Source organism: Ambystoma mexicanum, chromosome 2q, assembly GCF_040938575.1.
Source record: "Ambystoma mexicanum isolate Mex_15411 chromosome 2q, UKY_AmexF1_1, whole genome shotgun sequence".
Lineage (NCBI taxonomy): Eukaryota > Metazoa > Chordata > Amphibia > Caudata > Ambystomatidae > Ambystoma > Ambystoma mexicanum.
Genome location: NC_090924.1, coordinates 233,578,991 through 233,600,672, shown reverse-complemented (window position 1 = coordinate 233,600,672; position 21,682 = coordinate 233,578,991). Strand labels below are relative to the sequence as shown.

The following is a 21,682-nucleotide window of genomic DNA, read 5'->3' as shown; positions in this document are numbered from 1 at the left end:
CTGCTGAGCGAGTCGGCGATGGTGTTTTTTATTCCTGCCAAGTGGAAGGGAACCAGAAACATCCCCTGGGCGACGGCCCAGTGCCACAGATCCTGGGCCTCCTTGGATAGGGCTGGGGATCTGGTGCCCCCCTGTATGTAGAACATCGTGGTGGTGTTGTCGGTGAAGATCCTCACCACTTTGTCCTTGAGGGATGGAAGGAACGACTTGAGCGCCCAGAACACTGCTCGGAGCTCCAGAATGTTGATGTGGAGAAAACTCTCCTCCGGGAGCCAAAGGCCTCTTGCGTGGAGATCTCCGGTGTGGGTCCCCCCAACCCTCCAGAGAGGCGTCCGTCGTCACCGTCTCCTGAAACGCCGGGGTTTGAAAGTCCGTGCCTGTAGTGAGGTGAGCCCAGGGGTGGACTGGGAACTGAAAGAGGCCCTGGAAATAAATACAGGGGACCAAAAGAGGCCCTGGAAATAATGTTCAAAGTGGTCCCATATGACACATTTTCAGCAAGCCCAATGCTTTTCCTATGAGAAAATTTGGCAATACTACACAAAAGAGGCCCAGGGTGCAGAGGCCCACCGGGAAATCTCCAGAGTTCCCTATAGGCCAGTCCAACCCTGGATGAGCCCGGGTGCCCCACCATAGGATCGCCCGACAGAACTCCTCGTCGAGGGGAATCCTGTCCTCGAAGCAGCCCGTCGCCTGAAACCAGCAGGCGTCGAGGAACTCCTGCAGTGGAAGCATCCGAAGTGTGCAAAGGGGTACAAGGTAGATGCATGAGGACATCTTCCCAAGAAGAGACCTGAAGGACCTCACCCTGGCCACGTCCGTGGCCAACAGGCGCTGCACCTTGCCCAGGATGGTCTTGGTCCTCTCTTCTGAAGGGGAGGCCAATTGCCCCACTGTATCGAGCTTCGCTCCCAGAAACAGTGCTACTTGCGATGGAACCAGGTGGGATTGGGGTAGTTTATGGCGAACCCCAGCTCCGTGAGTAGCAGGACGGTCCTCGCCGTATGTTAGACGGCGAGTTCCCCTGTCCTTGCCCGGATTAGCCAGTCGTCCAGGTAGGGGTAGACGTGGATCCCCTGCAGGCGCAGCCGCGCCGTCACTGGTGCCAGGCACTTGGTGAAAACCATGGGTGCCGACTTTAATACGAACGGTAGGGCTCTGAATTGGTAGTGACGAACCTGAACCACGAACCTGAGGAACTTCCTGTGCCTTTTTAGAACGGGGATGTGGAAGTAAGCATCCTCCAGGTCCAACGACGATAGGAAGTCGCCTTCCTCCAGCTGTCCCAGCACATGCTGGAGGGTGACCATCCTGAATTTCTGCACCTTGATGTACTTGTTTAACCGACGCAGGTCCAGGATGGGGCGCCAACCACCTGTCTTCTTTCTGACGAGGAAGTACCCGGAGTAGACTCTGGAGCCCCGGAGCCTCCTGGGGACGAGTTCGATGGCACCTTTCTTGAGCATCGCGCCTTTACCTCCAACAGCAGTTGAGGGATGTGATTCTCCTTCCTGGCCACGGGAGGAAAGCGAGGGCACTTCTTTTGGAATTCCAGCGAGTGCCCGTTGGCCAGGGTGTCCAACACCCAACGATTGGTAGAGATGGACTCCCACACGCTGACGAACTTCATCAGCCGGCCTCCCACCGGTATGCTTTGGTGGGGGCCCGACAATCTGGCCGGGTCAGTCTTGCTTGGAGGCGGCCTTGCCTCCTTGGCGACGGGATTCCCCCTTGCTTGCCGCGACCTCTGTAGGCCTCCTGGGAAGAGGAGGAGCCACCGCTGGATCCTTTGGAGGCACCCTGTATCTCCGGAGCTCCGAAAGGGCTGTCGCTGTTGAAGCACCCCAAGGGCCTGGGCCGTCTCCGAGTCGGTCTTGATGGCCTGTAGGGACTCGTCCACCGCCTTACCAAAAAGGTTGTTGCCGTCTAACGCAATGTCCAACACTCTGGTCAGGATGTCCTGGCGAAAGTCTGTCCCCTTGAGCCATCCTCGTCGTCGGAGGCAAACTGTTGCCCAGTTGGCGAAATCCGGCATCAGCAATGTCCGTTGCCATCGTTATGGCGTGATCCGATGCCACCTCGCATTCCTGCAGAATTTCTAGGGCTTCCACCCTTTTGTCATCAGGTAGGAAGTCTAGCAGGGGAGCTATCTTGAACCAGAGCTCCCTGTCGTAGCGGGCCACGATCGCTAAGGCATTGGCCGCCTTAATCGTCGTCGCCGCCGACGTTATGACTCGTCCCATAGAGTCCAACTTCTTGCCCTCGCTGTCCGGTGGGGAAGTGGAAGTTGAAGCCGTCGCACCCGCTGCCTTCTTCTAAGCCGCTGCCGAGACGACAGAGTCCGGCGTGGGCTGGGCCCTGAGGCACAAGGGGGCGGCATTGGGGACTCAGTACTTCTTCTCGTACCTGTCCCTCTTGGCTGGTGTCGTGGAAGGGTTCTTGAGGACAGCAAGCCCCTCGTCCCAGATGTCGTCGAGTAAAGGCACCGCGAGGACTGTCTACCTCTTGGCCTCTCGTCGTTGGTACAGAAACCCCTCCTTTTTCTGTTCTTTGGGGCAGAGCTGGAAGAGCTTGGATGCCCTGGTTATCATGGCGTGGAAAGAGCCAATTTCATCGGCTAGAGACGCCCGCGGGGGGTGGGGAGGAGGGTTGGGGTGACGACGGGATGTCCGCTGTGTCATCGCTGCCATCATCGTCCGTCCCCGTCGCTGTATCCGTCACCGTATCCTCTCTAGGGTCCGACGAGGGGGATGAGGGGTCCACTGGTCTCGCAGGCACGAAGGGCGGAGCGGGGTGGACTCTCCTCCGCTTGTTCGGAGGGCTTCCCAACGGGCCTAGTTCTGGATCCTCCGTAGGGGTCCGTGGTAATCTCATCCTTATCTCGGTGCATAAGGATTGGATTGCCAACAAAATGGCCGCCGAGCTATCCTGGAGCTCGGGCAATGGCTGCGACGGACGGGATGGCCGCTCCCTGGGCCCTGTTCGTCGTCATCGTCGCTATCTTCGATCACGTCAGCAGGGACCGTCCCCTGGGATTGAACCTTCTCGAACCTCTCGTTGAGGCCTATGAACCTTTCGTTGAGGCCCTTCTCGGTTTCCACCAGTTCCTCCTCAGAGGCTGATTCCGAGTCTGTAATGGCCACTGCCCGCCTCCCATCCCCCTTTTACGCCGGGGACTTCACGGGGGTCTTAACGATGAACGCGCAGTCTTTCTCCACGTGCGTCTTGTCCTCATGAAGGCAGTAGAGGCATCGCAAATGCTCGTCCTCCTTGAAAACGTTCTGTAATCCGCATCCAGGGCAGCACCTGAACAGCTTGGATCCGGGCTTCGAGCTTCCCTTGTCCTGGGCCATGTCCGTTGAGGTAGGCCGCAGATCTTCCGGAATCCTCCAAGAAGTGTAAACTCGATGAAAACTTCACCCTTGAGGGGCGTAGAAGAATTCCGAAACGGGTCCCCGTTGTCGGAAGTAGAAACGGTGGAGCTTGAGGCTCGATTAAACTGAAAAAATGAGAAATCTCCTGATAAAGCGTGAAAAAGCAGCAAAAAAACTCGAGAGCTAAACACGAGGACTCCCAACACTTGAGCGTGCAGTAAAAATCTGCGGATGGCTGCCAGAGGCGGGGCTTAGGGAGAGGGCAGTCATTGGCTGGGGGCAGTATGACCCAGAGATCAGTGATTGGTTACTAAGAAAGACAGATCAGAAACGAAACTGATACTGATTTTTTCTTTACCAAGGATTCCCAGCCTGACGACGGGGAATATTTATGAGCATGTGAATCCATGCCAGACCCCATGCTGGAGAAATTGTGTTTTATATAGCGCCTTTGTCCAAAGTGCTTTACATAGGACAGTCAACAATATAATGAATCAGAACTCAAATCAGTGTTCATAAACAGTAACATTCAATTAGCGTTCATAAAAGTAAGTGAATCAGTGTACATATGCAGAATAAATCAATTAGAGGACTGTAGCAGGTGGGTTTTTAAAGAGGAACGAACAGGATAGGAAGTAATGGAGCGAAGAGACAGGGGAAGCATGTTCCAGTGAAGAGGGGCTAGGAGCTGGAACGAGCGAAAACAGGATTGTGTACAAGGGGGACGTGTGACATTGAGTCTAAAAAGATTAGTAGAGTGGAGGGAGCGAGATGGAGAGTAAAAAGAAAGGAGAGATGCAAGGTAGTCAGGAGCAAGGCCATAGAGACATTTGAACACGAGACAGAGAAAGTTGTATATAAGTTGAGAATAGAAGGGCAACCAGGCAAGAGAGGCTAGGGAAGGAGGAATTGGGTCATGGTAGGAGAGAAGACAGAGTGAGCAAATTGAAGAATGATGGATAGATTTAAGAGGAGCAAGGCGTGAGCGAGGAAGACAAAAGAACAGAACAGAACAATAGAATAGTCGAGACAAAGAGTTTTGTAGCATGGAAAGTGAGAAAAGGGCGAACTTTGCGAATGTTGTACAGATGAAATCAGCAGGCGCGGGATGTAAGGGAGATGTGGTGGTCAAAGGAGAGATTAGAATCAAAGTAAATGCCAAGATTGCGGGCGGAGGGAGAGATTGAGAGACAGGAGGGAGGAAGAGGGAGGAGATTGCAAGATGAGAGTGTTAGCGGGAAAGAATAGACCTCAGTTTTTTTTCGCATTGAGAGTGAGGAAGTGAGAGGTCATCCAAGACTTGATGGCGATGAGGCAAGATTAGAGAGTCTGATGAATGTCCGAGGAGAAGGACGAGAAGGATAGAAAGAGCTGGGTATCGTCAGTGTAGAAGTGGTGTGACACTCCAAAGGATGAGATAATGGGGGCAAGAAAGGAAGTATATAAGGAAAATAAAAGGGACCAAGGACTGAACCTTGAGGAACGCTATGGACCAGAGGAACATGAGGACAAGTGTTGCCGCCCCAAGAGACAGCACGGCTGAATAGGTAAGATGTAAACCATGATAGAACAGACCCGCGCAGACCAAGGGAGGAGAGGGTGTCCAGGAGCAAAGGATGATCTACAGTGTCAAAGGCAGCGGATAGATCAAGTAAAATAAGAACAGATGAGTGTTTGGAGTAGCGAGCACTGATAAGGGAATTAAGTACATAGGTAAGGGCTGTTTCAGTTGAATAGTGGGGGCAGAAACCAGACTGATAGAGAGGAAGGAGAGATAGGCTAGACACAAATGATGAGATTCGTGAATAAACTAGGCGCTCAAGGAGTTTTGATAGAAAAGGTAAGAGGGATGTAAGAGGGATATAAAACGGAAATTAGGAGCAAGAAGGGGGTTAGCTGTAGGTTTCTTTAGGATAGGTATGATAATTGAATGTTAAAGGCAGCATGTAGTGTTCATTTTTGACAAATCAACAGCAATTAAAATAAGTTCTAAATGGACAGTTCATTTTTTTGCATCCTTTTCAAATCATCACTGGAAAATTGGGTAGAAAAATAAGGGGATTCATGCTTTTGCATTCATTTTACAAATACCTCAAATTACATAGTGATGTGGCTCAGAGATAAAAATACCCCATGCAGGTGCATTAACTCATTTAAAAGCAATCTTACCATTGGTTTCCACCAGCTTGTTTTTCTAATAAGAGCATTTTCTCATCTTCTGAAAACAGTAGGTCTAGCTCAAAGGAGTTGTTGTCAAGATCATGAATGTATTGTTCTATGTTACTGTCTGATCGTGGTGTCTGGCTTGCCTCTGGACCAGACAACGAATGGGAAGAGACTGAGGACACTTGCATACAACCAAACTGACTCAACAGGTCATCATACTAAAAAGAAAAAGAAAATAGAATTACCTTACACAGTATTAGGATGTAAATGGAAGAAAGCTGTTTTTGCATTAACTATTCCGCAAATCTCAAATTCAAAGCATTATAGTTCATTCTTCAGCTATGGGGCAAGTTGCCACCAATAGTGTAATCAAAGGTACACACATCAACCAAGTATGTTCCATGCTCCTAGACAGTTGGCCTTTTACATTAACAAAATGTGGTATGCTTAAAAACCGGTGTGAAAGGTGATCAGACAATGACAATATAGGCTTTAGGGTTCAACAACAAGGGGACTACAGGCGTATAAGCATGCTTGCTACAATGTCCCTGACAAATGCATTTTCTAAAGCTATATTTTTCTAATTTTATTTAACTTCTGAGCACAAAGTAACAACATTAAAAGTGGAAGAAATAAAAGGAATTAATTTGACAGGAAGGAGATAGTAAAGCAACATCCCCACATGTTATGAAGTCTAAGCCATGTAGAGACAAATCTGGGGAGAAAAGATAATAGTTTTGTGAGATGTATATCAGGGAGGTTGCTTTGTTGTTGTAGGCATTCATTCTAACAACTGTATTCAATAAATGTTAGTAGCTAATGCTGTGATCTCTAATAATATTGTGATCGTTTCCAAGGAGACCCCCGCCCATATGTTAACCCAACAATATCAAGAAGGAAACCACAACAGTTTTCCCAAATCGGGTCATTGTTAAGCTTGCAGCGTTAAGCAGAAGTAGCAAAAAAAGGCAGAGCACAGAGTGGCTTATGCTGGCACTCAACACAGTGCAGTTAGGAATGCCTTTTTGTGTGATGTCCTAAGGCAGCTTCAACAGGAACATAACTGCATATCCAGGCACCAATAAAGATGGGGTCCACCTCCCCCTCCCAAAACGGTATCCCTGTCCGTAACGATATGTAGTAACCATATGTATACTTTTTATATCAAAGTGTGTATTTCTAGAACACATTCATCTCCAGAGAGGTTTCTTGGTGATGGTAACAGATGTTTATTGCTACCCAAATGAATATACTGATTTTATTGACCTCAAAAAGATGAAGCGCTGAGTTGACATATCAGAATTCCAGCCTATTATGGTGAAGAGGGAAGATGGCTTAAGTTACTTTAACTATTGCTCTCCAGCATGGGTCTAGCAAGGATTCACATGGTCACATTGTCATGAATATTCCGGCTGGGAATTGTAGGTAAAAGAAAAAACAGTTTCACTTTTACTTTAAAACTGTATTTCTCCTCTAAACAATCACTGCCCTCTGGGTCCTACTGCCCCATCCAATGAGAGAGCTCTCCTTAAGACCTGCCTTTGGCAGCAATCTTCAGATTTGGTAAGCACGTAAAGTGGCAGTATGACCAAGAAGAGCCACAGAGGGAGGGTTTGCATGCAGATCCAAGCCAGACCCATGCTGGAGAACAATAGTTACGGGTAGGTAACTTAAACCTTCTCCAGCATGGGGTCTGGCATGGATTCACATGCTCATGATAAATACACAGCAGTACAACATTACACAACCACGGGAGGTGGCAAGGCTCAACAGAGGCAACTAAGACTTACCCATGGAACAGACTCACCTCAAGCAAACAGGTTGCATAGCACTGCTTGGCTGACTCTGGACTCCTCCCTGGAATCCCTGTCGATGCAGTAGAATTTTGTGAAGGTATGTATAGACCTCCATGTTGCAGCCCCTGCAGAAGTCAAGCAGGGGCACACCAGAAAGGAACGTCATCATCACATCGATCGGTCTGGTGGAGTGGGCTCTTGGACAGCCCGGCAACGGCCGGTTTGCCAGCCGATGACAGTGCATGATGCAGCCAGAGAGCCATCTTGAGATGGCAGCCTTAGAAAAGGCCTTCCCATGGTTCACAGGTCCAAAGTTCACAAACAATTGATAGGTCTTCTGAAAACTATTCTTGCCTGCCACATAGCACTTCAGAGCATGAGCAAAGTCCAGCAAATGCAAAGCCCTCTCCGCCGGCAACAAAGGTTTTGGGAAGAAAACAGGCAAAACCAAAGGCTGGTTGAGGTGGAATTCTAACGGAACCTTCGGCATGAAGGAGGGGTGCGTACGCAGTACCACCATCGATTCGTGGAAAGTCATTCACTTGCTTGCAGGATAGGGCCTGGATCTCACCCACATGTCTGGCAGAGGTGATAGCCACAAGGAAAGCAGTTTTCCACAAGAGAAAGAGTGGGGCTTGATGCATAGGTTTGAAAGGTGCCCCCATGAGCCTTGTTAGAATCTACGTTGAGTTCCTGGGGCGGGAGCCTTCACCGCTGGGAAGGATCGGAAAAGTCCCTTGCGGAACTCCTGTGTCTGTGGGACCCAAGCAAAGATTTGCCCCAGAAATCTGGTGTAGCGGGAGATGGCTGCCAGGTATACCTTGATGGAGTCCAGTCCAGCTCTTGCCAAATACAGCAAGTATGGAAGGATCCGTGGAGCTGTGACCCTCCGAGGGGTAATCTTGTGTGACCGGCACCATGTAGCAAAACACTTCCACTTATGGCTGTCATACTTTAGTGTCGACGATGCCTTGGCCTCAGCAAAGACTTCCTTGCAGTCTGCTGGCAGCTCATAACCTCCAAACTCTAAGGCTAGAGGAGCCATGCCTTCAGGTTCAGCAATCGTGGGTCATGATGGAAGGATTGCGCCTCCCCCTCTGGTGAGCAGATCCAGAAGTACCGGCAGCTTGACTGGAGGCGACGCGACAGGCTAAGAAGGTACAGATACCATATGTGTCTCAGCCATGCAGGGGCGATGAGTATCATCCTGCATCGACACTAAGTGTGTTGATAAGTAGCAGGAGAGGAAATGAGGGAAAAGCGTACAGAAAAAAGCCTTCCCACAGGAAGGAAAGTGCGTCCCCCAAGCTCCATGGTTGATGAAATCGGCTGGCAAACACCTGGCATTTGGATTTCGATGCCGTGGCGAAAAGATCGATTGGGGGTCTGCCTGATTTGATGAACAGGCGGTCCCCACCTGATCCTGACGAATTTCTCACTCATGGAAGGAGTGCAGTTCCCTGCTGAGAGAGTCTGCAATGAAGTTCTTGACGCCTGCCAGGTGGAGAGGAACGAGGAACATTCCCTGCCTGATGGCCCAGTGCCTTTGCGTGTTAAGCAAAGTTTGTATGCAGTACCCTCTAGGACCACTACACACATCTCTCCACAGGTATAGGGAAACCCAAACCTTGGTATAAACTTGTAATACACAGTTTTGCTAGCGTGTTGAGCAGCCAGGCTTACATCAAGAGCGGTAAATGTGAGCTGTAGTGGAGTTACAAAGATTCACAATTACAGGTATTGAAATAAACTCTTACACTCAAGGTTTCTTGCATAAACAATTATTAATGTATTTATCAGTCAGTTATAAAGCCTTCTTCAGAAGGGAGCAATAGAATAGTAACACACAAATATACTTCAATGCTGTACACTCTGAGTTTCTAAATCAGTAAAGACCCTTTTGGGATGGCCCACAGACACAACCTACAACCACTGGTGACTTCAAAAACTAGGGTGCTGGGGACATTAATATCTTACTGTTGGCATTTAGAATACTCTTAAAAGTTGGTAAAAGGCAAAGGTTATTTAGTACCACAAGAGACCACAAATATTCTTAAGCAGGCAAGTGCTTTTAGATATTCCTATAAGAGTCATTCAGTTCAATAGGCTAAGCCAACGTCAATGGGCAAAAGTCTTGTATAGGATGAAGCACTTCTGGTAAGTAAATGGAAAAGTCTTTGCACAAGTTCTTAGGAGTCATTGATGAAAATAAGAATAAAATGTAGGGCCACGAGCTGATTAGACTTGTGAGTTGCAGAGGTGGCAAGCACTCTACAGTAAGAGGTAAGTTCTGTCAGACTTTTTACAGTACCTTTAAAGATGAAGAAAAGATGCAGCAGATGACTTCTGTTCATGTGCAGCTCTAACTGTTCCTGGGCCTCAGTCGTGGGGACAAGAGGGAGGACGTCGGGGGACTCCTGCAATGCACTGGGACGGTCAAAAACTCACAACCTGCAAACGTCACTTTCAGTGGCTGTTCAGTGTTTCAGCTCCTTGCATCTACCGCAAATAGCACCACCACGGTTCCTGGCTGTCAAGATGGACTATCCTTGCTTCTGGGGTCCCGCACTCTGTTGAGGGGGCGCAGGCTTGCTCAGTCATGCTTCTTGGGAGTCCGGGGGATCTTCCGAAAGCTCTAGGCCAGCTTAAAAGCAACACACACAACCTGGTGTTCCTCTCCCTGGCTATACGGTTTCCAGCAGCCACTCTATGGAAATTCAACCAGCTCCGAGATGGCTGTCCAGGTGGCTTACTTTGGAGTTGATTGGTCCCACCAAATCAAAGGGAAAAGTCATCCTTGCAGGGGCTTCTTTGTCGATGCAAACTTGGCGTTTCGGCACTGCAGCAGGGCTTCACCAGGCAAAACAATGGTACAGCAGTTGCAGCAGTTCTTCTTTGGTTTCTTCGTCCAGTGGTCGACTCTGCCTTCCAAGCCAAAAGACTCGCCTTTTATTCAGTTCTCTCCCATTCATTCCAGCCTAGCTGTCAATCACCCAGCCTGGTGGCTGTCCTTGCCGGACAGTCATCCAGCCAATAACCACAGAGTGCATTTGGGTCTCCTAGGAGACTAAGCACAGGGAGTTTCGGGCACCTCCCTCACACTCTGGAGCCAGAGGCGGGCTTCACTCATGAATCCCGCTAAAGGCAAAAGAACAAAGAGACCAAACCTGGTTTGGCGCGCAGAGTAAATTTCAAGAATGCACATAAACCAACCAACAAATTTAGTGACCAAAACAGAATAACTAACTATTGAAGAAAATACCAACTGCAAATCCAAATACATAATATACGCCATCATCTGTGCATGTGGAAAGATATACATTGGAAACACAATCCGAGAACTCAGGATCCAAATATGAGAACACCTATCACTGATCGCCAGCTAAGATGGAACACTGCCCTTAGCGATACATTGGCAGACTTTCCACCAAATGGATGACAAGAGTAACATCAGATTCAATGGTCTGAAAAAAGTCAAATTAGGCAGACGTGGAGGAAATAGAGAAAAGGCTCTGACACAAGAAGCAGCACAGACAATTTGCAGATTCAGATCGACTGTGTTGGGACTGAACACGGACAATGAAATGGGGGTGTTTCTGTAAATTGTGAAACATGCCCCTACGAGGTAGTGACATTTTGAAACATATAATATGTCAAAAAAATAGCAATTTAATTTGAGTATTAATGTTGGACACAGGCATGGATTCTACACTTACTGTTTGCACTTTGAGATGATGCTCACTTTGAACCAAGATGTAAAGGAATGGATTGTCTCTTGCTAGATAAGTACTAACTATTCTATGATATTGCACTTTTTGAACAAAGACACATTCTTGACGTCTCTCAACACCTATTTGATTTGGCCTAGTATTTTGCATTTAATCAACCCTGGAGAGTGTCTCCAGCCAATTTTGTCATCTCTAATCATTTCATTTTATTGACCCACCTCTCAAGAAACCAAGAAAAATTATTTCACAAATTACACCATCCTATCTATATATAATTGCAGGCATGAACCTAGCACAACATATTAATACCCGATTACCAGGCATTGGTATGGGTCGGCATTAGCAATGGCGGCTTGCCCCTCAAGTAACGTACACATATGTGCAAGTAAATCAGTTAGTAATAATTTAAGTCATCGTTTGTCCAATAAATCTTTGTATCTTTTTGATTTACTCTGTAAGAAAACACGACTATTTAATATGAATTACTGCAGCCGAGTAACGGGTAAAATTGTTACTCATGTGAAGTGAATTCTAATATTTAAATACTTAAATATTTGACTATCACATAGATTGTGCAGGGGTAAAGTCAGTGTCTGGGATAATTAATAGCAATTAATGCTCAAACAACACCTTTAAAGATGGCCGCCTGCGTCTTTTTTAATACAGTGTTGATGGAAAAAAAAGGACTACTGTTACCTAGGTAACGGCCAATACAAGAAAATCGCACGTTCGTGGCATTTCAGGAGCGGACGCGAGGAGACAGATAGCGGTTCTTTGCCTGGTAAGCCCCTCTCCCTTAACATAATGGCATTCCAATGCTAGTAGACAGCACCGCGTGTCTATCAGATCGCACGCAACTAGGAAACGATAGGAATCATGAACGCTCGCATTACCGATGATTATCGCAATAGATCACTGCTATGCAAAGAAAATGATATGTTAGCAAGATGCAGCTCAACGTATGACCTGCTGTCATGTAGTTATTCACTTACCCATGAAGCATGGGCAGTGGAAGCAAATTGCGCCCGTAGCCTGTATATATTTCAAAAGTGTAAATAAAGTAAGATGATTAAACCACTCAAAGCATTCCCATTATAGATAATTAATCCGAGTGAGAATGCAGTATGACTCGAAGCGTGCAGATAAGGCAACGCGAGGAATACAAACAGGACACATTGCACTATTGTCGCATACTGACATTTTGTAATTATACTTGAACAGGTCAGCCACCTATGCTTGCTATATACAAATGGCCTTTCCCGATTACTTTTTAGGTGGGATTTAAACCCATATATTTGTGCGTGCATAACTCTACCAAAACCAAGACAAAAGCATTTGAACTATGACTGGGTAAGTTCCCTTAGAGGATTGACCAATAATCAATATACTTCTCATACAAACAGTGAACAAACCCATGACTAACTGATGCAACCACTTTCTCGTTTTACCCTTGTATGCATTTGATTTCTTTATCTCTTCCCGAAACAATCCACCCCCATTCACCCTCCCGTTTTCTCTGTGACAATTTAACCCACTGTTTTGTTACCATGTGATGTTTTTTCTCTTTGACTGTCAATTGAAAAATTACATATTGGACATATATTTATGAATTTTATTATGGCATAACTACTATGTGTACACCCTCTCCCCTTCCTCTTTGTCTCTAATACTTTGATTTTTCATGTATGTAACAATGATTTGTTTTAAAGCCCTGATTGAAAAAGGCATTAATTTGCCGAAACACGTGTCTCACAAAGGGCACCCACTTCTTAAACCAATAAATATTTAAATGCAATAAAACACAACTACAATTATCACTTGTAATTACTTTGTGGCGCTGCACTAACAAGTGAAGGAGGATTTTCCTCCCCTTTTTTGGTACTTATTACACAGAGCAAGGGGTAACTCTCCGTAACTTCACTAGCATGCGACACTGGCAACAGCGCAAGGCAGCCTTAAGTTGATAAAAGACGACCCCACCATACAATATAAATCTCAAGAAGGACCTTTCCAGAAAAAATAGCGAAAAAAGAAGACCGGGTGCCATTTTGACAAAGATGGCGCCCGTGGTTGCTTTACAGCAGCTGTGAACGCAGCACGCGGTAAATGCACACCATGGTACTTCAAACAAAACCACTGCCACCAGCCATTCAATGATAAAAGGGTAACATAAAAAATGTTACATGAGAAGCTAGACAAAGGGGATACTAGGTATCCCCTCACTCACTCTATTGTATTGTGTGCTGGTCTAGCACATTTCTGAGAATTCTCCCTAACAGAGCGCTGGGGACAGAGTGCCCCCTTGCTTCCTGATGTGGAACATGGTGGTGGTGTTAGTGAAGATCCTCACCACCTTGCCCTTCAGAGACCATAGGAAAGACTTGAGGGCCCAGAACACCGCCCGTAGATCCATGATGTTGATGTGCAGATCCTTCTCCTGAGGAAGCCGCAGACCTCTGGCATATAGTTTAGTTTAGTTTGTTTACTTATATAGCGCGCCTAACCCCAGGGTATCTGGGCGCGTTTACTTGAGTACACAGCATGTTACAAAAATTACAATGCACAGTATTACATAATTACACAATACAGCATGTTACATAATTACAATATTACAGTATTGACAACTTACAATAACCAGTGTTGTGGGTACACGACGTAGCGATAAACAGTAACAAAGAGAGATAAGCTAACAGTTGTTGGCAGCCGACTTGGGTTGCAGATCAGAGTCAAGACATGCCTAGTAAGACAGTGAGAGAAGGTTCTATACAATTATATACAGTCTGCTATGTAGGTGAAGATGAGACCTTCGATTACTACTGTGTTACAGTGGACGCTGCGCAAAGAGCAACACTTTTACTTTGGCTCTAAACGCCCAGAAGGAGGGTTCTGCTCTAATGGCTGGGGGTAATGAGTTCCAGCATTTGGCCCCTAACACAGGGAAGCTGGATCCTCCTGCAGTTTTCAGTTTGTATTTTGGGATGTTGAGACAGTTGAAATAGAAGGATCTAGTGGGTCTGTCAGACTGATTCCTTGAGAATTTGTCTCTCCGATATTTTGGAGCCGTGTTTGAAAGGCATTTATGCGTGATGAGTAGAGAGCGTAGTGTGATTCTGTCACGCACAGGTAGCCAGTGCGCGCCCTGTCTGTTGGCTGAAATATGATAAGAGTGTGGGATATTCAATGGCGATCTAGGGGCATTATTCCGTAGTACTTGTAGTCTATTTCAGTTCCGTGCCGAAGAGCCTAGGAATAGGGTGTTGCAATAGTCCAGCTTCGAGAGGATCAGTGCTCTGGCTAGTCTAATACAGCTGTTGGTCGATAAGTAGGGTTTGCAGGCATTTATAGGTTTGTTAGTGAAGGCTGTGGTATTAACTTGTTTTTTGAGAGATGGATTGGAATCCAAGTAGACCCCTCGCATTTTGACCTCGCTAGCAAAGTTGATGGCGTCCCCATCAACGTTAAAAGGCCTTGTAACATTTGTCCAAATTGTTTAGACAAACTTGTGAGCCGATGATCAGAAGTTCCGTCTTGTCATTTAGACAAAGGCTGTGGGCAGCCATCCAGGCTTAGATCTCACGGTAGATATCATTTATCATTTTGGAGTCTTTAACATAGCAGCGAGAGAGCGTGATGAGGACCTGGTTATATCAGCATCATTTGTGTAGGTGACACATAGGTTATCAAGCGATCAAAGAGGAGCTTAGTAAAAATGTTAGAGTGTAGGCGATACGCATGATCCCTGCGCGACCCCACAAAGGATAGGTACTGGCTAAGCGGACGCCGAGGGTGCGACAACCCTAGTTCTATTTGAGAAGAAAGATTGGATCCAGCTGGCGGCATTCGGTGAGAACACTGCATCCGAGGTAAGATGTTTGGTCAAGATTGGATGGTCGACAAGATCGAACGCTGCTGAGAGGTCCAGTAGTAGGAGGATGGCAAGCTTGCCCTTGTCTTTGGTTCCAACCATCTAGATTTTTAGGTCAAGGAGAGCAGTTTCAGTGCAGTGTCTTGGTCTGAAACCGGACTGTCGAAAGCTTAGTAGATTATTATCTTCCAAGTGTTTTCGTATTTGGAGATAGGCAACTCGATATAATGTTTTTAAGAGAAATGTTACTGTTATGGGTCTGTAATTGGTAGATATATTGGGGTCTAGTTTGGGTTTTTTAAGGAGCGGCATGACCCAGGCCTCTTTCAGATTATTAGGGACTGAGCAGCTTTTGAAGGAGTAGTTAATTAAGGCTGTTATGAACGGTGCTAGTTCTCTTGCTCCATCCTTGATGATCGGGGCTGGGCAAATATCTCCCTGGCAATTGGAGGTTTTGATGTTGATGTTTTCTACTTCTTTGGTGGTGATTGGAGAGAAGTGGAAAGGGATGCACAGTGGACATTGAGGAGCAGGTTGTTTGTGGTTGTTGGTACTCATAGCTAGGCTGTTTTTTTAGTTTCAATTTTAACTTGTAATAAGGCTATTTTGTCAGAGAGCCTACTGAAAGTTCGCACACCAAGCCGCATCTTTCAAGCAAGTTTCTGCGGGAGGTGCAGGAGACTCTAGTTCCCTTAGTATGGTAAAGAGTTCTTTTGTACTTGACTTGGCATTCTGAATTCTAGCGCTATAGATGGCTCTTTTGGTGCTGAGAGTAGCTGCTTTGTAGGTAGTTGCAGCAGTGGAGAATTTCTCCTTGTTGAGGATTGAGGGAGTTTTTCTCCAGATAGTTTCAGAGGATCTTTTTGCATTGCAAACAGTTTTAGGTCAGCTGTAAGCCCTTTATTTAGGTGGGCGGAAGGTTTAGCCTTTCTAAGTTTTAGTGGTGCGATTTGTTTAGTGATCGTTCAAGGGTTTTATTATACATTTCAACCACTGATGAAGGGTCCTTGTCTGAATTGTATGGTATGCTGGTAATAGGCTGTAGTAGGGGGCGTAAGTTGTCAAGTTATGTTGCGCTTATTTCTGTACATGGTTTGAGGAGCGATGGTCGAGCTAATATTGAGGCAGGCCTTCTCCTGTATGGAGAAGGTGATGCAGTGGTGGTCAGACCAGGCACATGGTACATTGTTGAGGATTGTGGTGGAGCAATTGAGGTCTGCCAACCAGTCCAATGTTCTCCCTTTAATGTGAGTATGTTCATTATTACGGAGTTTGAAACCTAATTGTGAAATGATGTTTTTAAGGATGGTGGCATTCACATCTTTAGGGTGGTGGAGGCCTAAATTCAAATCTCCCAGCAGGATGATCTGTGAGCCAGGTTTAGTATTTTGTGGCAGGAGGAATGTAATGTCTTCCTCAAAGGAGGGAATAGGGCCGGGAGACCGATAGATACGGTGGAGTAGTAAGGTATGGGTAGTAGTGAGAGGACGTTTAACTGAAACGAGTTCTGCTGATGGGAGGGGAGTGCTGGCAAATTCTCCAAGGCAGAATATAGATTTGGCTATGAAAGCCAGGTCACCACCTTTGCCAGTGACTGTCTGCTCTGGTAATTGTATAGTTGTCAGGGAGGGCTAACGATAGGGTGGGACCTGCAGCTGGGAATAACCAGGTTTCTGATATGGCCAGCAAGTCTGGTTGGTTGGAGAAGATAAGATCAGCAATGAAAAGAGCATGGGCAACCAGGGAGCGAGCACTGATAAGGGCTCCTTTGATGGTTGGTGTGATAATAGGGTAGAAGCTGTGAGTGAGGGTGAGTTATCGATAGGGATGGGGGAGGCAGTGATAGGGTTAGTGATCTGTGCAATGGCAGATTTGATGGTATCCTGGTGAGTGGCTGTACTGGTATTTATCTTTTTATGTAAGACACAAGATCCTAGTCTTGCAGTCCTCATATTGAGTGAGCAAGGGACAAGTGGCGTTGGTGGGGAAGCAAAGAGATGGATCCATTCAGCTGGGATGAGTGGACAGGAGGCATTGGGGAGGGTGGCATGTTAGTACCAGCGAGCAATAAGTCAGAATGGATGGAGGGTAGGAACTTTGTTGGTGTAATGGTGTGGAACAGGGGTAGGAGGGTAGACATGGTGAGCGTTGCTCTTTATAGAGTGGCCACTTGGGCCAGGGTGAGAAGTAGGGAAGTTCTGGTTCGTATGATGTAGCACAAGTCTGGTATAAGAGAGACTGGGCACACAACAATCAACTCGAGGCAGTCTTGTAAGAGTGTAGAGCAATGCTAGGCCAAGTAGTCAACACAATAGGCTACGGGGTAGGATGCTGGGTGCAGTAAGTAGCTCAATAGGTAGAGAGCAAGAGTCTGGACTAAAAATTGAGCTGAAATTGGTGCTAACAATGGATAATGGGCTAGGAACAGTGGCTGAGCATAATTGGCAGTGCTAATAGGCAACACAACGGCTAAGCATAATAGGCAGTACTAATAGGCAACACAGTGGCTGAGCATAATAGGCTGTACCAATAAGCAATACAGAAAGGCTGCCCGGTTGATTGGACACTAAGCGCAGTGGGTAGCACAGTAGGCAGAATGGAACAGTGTGGGTTAACTACTGAAGCACAGGAAATGCTATGCGCGGGGAATAGACTAGGCACAGTGCAGGTCATAATAGGCAACATAGTAGGCTATGCAGTACGATGCTGGGCAGAGTGGCTAACGCAGTAGGCCAGGGAGGCATGACAGGTGGAGCGAAATAAGACTGGACAAAAACTACAATACAATAATCTAGGCGCACTGAGGTACTTGGTACAATGAGCTGCATAGCAGGTATAGGGTAGGTAATACCTTATAGTGATAATGCCTCAGTGGGCCACAGCGGTGGGATGTGTGTGGGGCTGTTGATCCCAGGCACATTAGATGGATGCAACACTATATATAAAGGAGTGGTTGGTTGCCTCCATTGCCATGGCAGTATGCAGTAGCCAAAGGCTGTACGCAAGCGGTTGTTCATTTACATTAAGAGCTAAGCGTGGAAGAAAGTGAGCGAGAATTACCGAAAAATAAGGCAGCAAAATGGACAGTCAAATTGGGGAATGAAGGCATGCACTGTAATACAAGTTACAATAATGTGGTCGCCATGATTAGTGCGAGAGTCACACAGTGGAAAGGGAGTCCTTGTAGGTGACGCTTTAGAAGGAATAGTGGTTTTGGTAGGGACTCCGAGGAATAGATTACAAGTAATCAGATAGAAATGTCAGAATAGCTTACCACAGGCCATAATGGGGAGTCAGGCGACAGATTAAGTGACTGACATGGAGTCGCACCTCGTGGCTCTGATGCAGCAAGACAAGCAGAGACAGGCGATGGCCTTATGTAGCAGGCCTTAGGAGCGAAGGCCGGATCTCGCCATCCGGTATTCGTGAATTCCGAGCGTCAGCCAATCAGTGGCTGCAATGGTTGCTTAGCAACCTGTAAACAATATGGAGGCCACCATTTTAGATAGCTTACCTCGCGGGATGCGATTGAGGTAACGAGTCAGGGCGGATGCGACACAGTGCAAAAGGGGAGCGCAGGGCACAAATAAGGCAGCAAATTCCATCTGATGGGATGCAGGTGCGGCAAACCTTAGCCCAGGCTGGGACAGAGGTCAAGGTGATGTGGCTGCAGTCATGCTTCTCCAGAAGCCGACGGGTGAGCTGCAGAGAGGGCTACTGCCCTTCCTGGACTGCTGCTGCTGTGGCGTGTAAAAATGTAGACGTCTGGTGTGAGCCGTCCAACCTTCCAGAAAGGTGTCTGTGGTGACAGTCTCCTGGTATGGCATGCTTTGAAATCCTGTTGCCTGGGTGATATGTGAGTGCACCCCCCGGACCACTCTATAGCCCACCGGAACTCCGTCCTGAGAGGGATCTTGTACGCAAAACTTCTGGGCACTTGTATCCAATGTGCATCGAAGAATTCCTGTAGGGATCGCATCTGCAATCTGCAGACAGACAAGATAGATGCAGGACACCATGCCCAGCAGCGACTTGATGGCCCATACTGTGGCAGTCTTCGTGGATGACAGTTATTTCACCTTCCTTTGAATGGCCACCAGCCTCTCCTCTGGAGGCGACGCCAGACAAGACACTGTTGAGTCTGGAGCAAAGTAACAGTGCGTTCTGCGATGGCGTCAAGCAGAACTTCGGATAGTTCACGGCAAATCCCAGCTCCGCCAGTGGCCGGACGGTCCTATTCCTGTGCTTTTCGGGGCGCGTATCAGCCAGTCGTCCAGGTATGGGTATACATGTATGCCCTGCAGACGCAGATGGGACGCCACCATGGCCAGGCATTTTGTTAACACCCTTGGGGCTGATTTAAAGCCGAATGGCATGGCCTTGAACTGGTAGTGCTGGCCTTGCACAACAAACCGTAGGACCATTCGATGTTTCTTGTGAAAGTTGACATGGAATGAAGTGTCTTCCAGGTCCGACAACATCAAGAAATCCCCTTCTTTCATTTGGCCGAGCACCTGTTGCAACATGATCATCCTGAATTTTTGGGACTTCAGGTACTTGTTGAGGCGGCATAGGTCCAAGATGGCTCTCCAACCCCTTCTTCTTTCTTACAAGAAAGTATCTGGAATTGACTCCGGGGCCGTTGGGAACGAGCTCCATTGCCCACTTTCTGTAACATGACTTGCACTTCTGCCAGGAGTTGAGGAATATGCTGCTTCTGTCGCGAAACAGGTGGAATACGAGGGCACCTGCGTTGGAACGCCAAGGTGTGCGACCGGGCGAGAGCGCCTAGCACCCATCTGTCAGTTGGTGTGCAAGAGTGGGAGCCGATGTCTTGGCCGGTTCAGGCCTGCTTGGGTGCTGGGGCCCTGCCATCTGGGCGACAGTGAAGCTGGCCTCCGCTACCGTAGGCCTGGGAGCAGCCCCTGTAGGCCTCCTGCATGGAGGATCGGGGAGGTATGTGGAGAAACCTTTGGATGATCTGCTGGACTTTCCCCTGGAGGAGCGAAAAGACGAGATGGTCCAGTGGAGTTTGTCTCAGGGTCAGTTGGTCCCACTAATCCAAGGGAAAAAGTCGTCTCTTCCAGAGCTTCTCTGTCGAATTGAAAAAGGAGTTTCAGCACAACAGCAGGGCTTCACCGGGCATTCCAAAGGTTCAGGAGGATACAGCAAGCTTTGTTCACATTTTTTTCATCGGGTATTTCTCCCAGTGGTCGACTCTGCCTCTAGTCACAAAACCCTCGCCTTTTAAGCAGGTTTCTCCCATTCATGCACAGCCTAGGCTGTCAAACAATAGGACAGCCAGCCAGCCAGCCAATCAGGACTGGTTGAATTTAGGCATTCCTAGAGTCAAAGGACAGGGGAGTTTCGGGAACCTCCATCAAATCCTGCCTTTCCAGAGACACTGGAGCCAGAGGTGGGCTTCAGGGCTGAATCCGCCAAAGGCAAAACGAACAAAGGGCTCAAACCAGGCTCAACGCACAGAGTAAAACCCAAGAAAAACCTCACCAACAGAAAATGGCGAAAAAAGACTGGAGCCATTATGAAGAAATGCTGTACTGCAGCGATTCCCTAGCCAATGGCACAGTGCTACTTAGAGGACCGACAGTGGCTACTTAGCCAATCATATTAGGATCCGGTATCACAACCCCCCCCAGGTCAACGACATCCTTAAAGGAATGGTTTGCCCAAAATGTTTTATTGCCCAAAAGGATGGGCAATAACAAAACAAATATACTCACACTTTTTTTTTTTTAAGTTCCTATGTAAAATTTTGAGCAATTCAAGCTCAAAAATTGGAAAAGCAAGCACATGGGCGCATCCATTTTGTGAAATGGATGCCAGCCTGTGCTGGCTTTTGCGGCACTAATGAAGGAAAAGCCAGCCAGCTGTAGTAAACTAAAGCTACCACTGGGTAGCTTTTCCTTCATTGGTGGCGGGACTCGGAGGACGCGGACCGGAGACTACAGGCAGAAAAGCTACAGCTGCATCTCGGTAAGTGCTATTTATTTATTTTTTTAAAAAAGGCACTAGCTGCGTTTTCGGGCTGGAGGAGCCCGGAAAACTTAGCAATAAAACCGCAGCTTTAAAAACGTTGTATTTATGTTTGCGGTCGCTTTTGAAGCGACCGCAAACAAATACAACGTTAATGTATTTAAACCGAGCCGGAGGAGCCTGAGAAACTTAGAAAGAAAAACCGCAGCGTTTTCAAACACAACCGCGTTGTGTTTCTGCCTGCCGTGGCCATCACTTTGGGTCTCCGGTTCGGAGACCCAAAGTGAAAGCCAAGGCAGGCAGAAACACAACGCGGTTGTGTTTACATGCCGCAGTGTTTCTGCCTACAGCTGATTTCCCATTTAGGGCTCTCTGGCTCCCCACGGGGGGTCCCCGAGTGCCCCAAATGGGAAATGCTAAATGCTGCAGTGTTGCTGCCTAAATCTGCTTTCCCATTTGGGGCTCTCAGGCACCCGTGGGGAGCCCGAGAGCCCCAAATGGGAAAGCAGATTTAGGCAGAAACACAACACGGGTGTTTTCTACAATGCTAAATGCTGCAGTGTTCTGCTTTCCCATTTGGGACTCTCGGGCTCCCCTTTGGAAAGCAGATTTAGGCAGAAACACAACGCAGTTGAGTTTGAAAACGCTGCAGTTTTTCTTTCTAAGTTTCACAGGCTCAGAGGAGCATGAGAAACTTAGTAAGAAAAACTGCAGCGTTTTCAAACACAATAACGTTGTATTTATGTTTGCGGTAGCTTC

At 47.4% G+C, this 21,682-nt stretch overlaps 1 protein-coding gene across 1 annotated transcript in view; it reads right to left on the bottom strand.

The window, feature by feature from the left end:
* Window positions 1–21,682, bottom strand: part of PDPK1 (3-phosphoinositide dependent protein kinase 1) — a 1,145,521-nt gene that overhangs the window by 355,403 nt on the left and 768,436 nt on the right. The window contains exon 11 of the mRNA XM_069647190.1: window positions 5,544–5,758. Coding sequence (XP_069503291.1) covers window positions 5,544–5,758 — 215 coding nt within the window. The remainder of the gene's footprint in view (window positions 1–5,543; window positions 5,759–21,682) is intronic.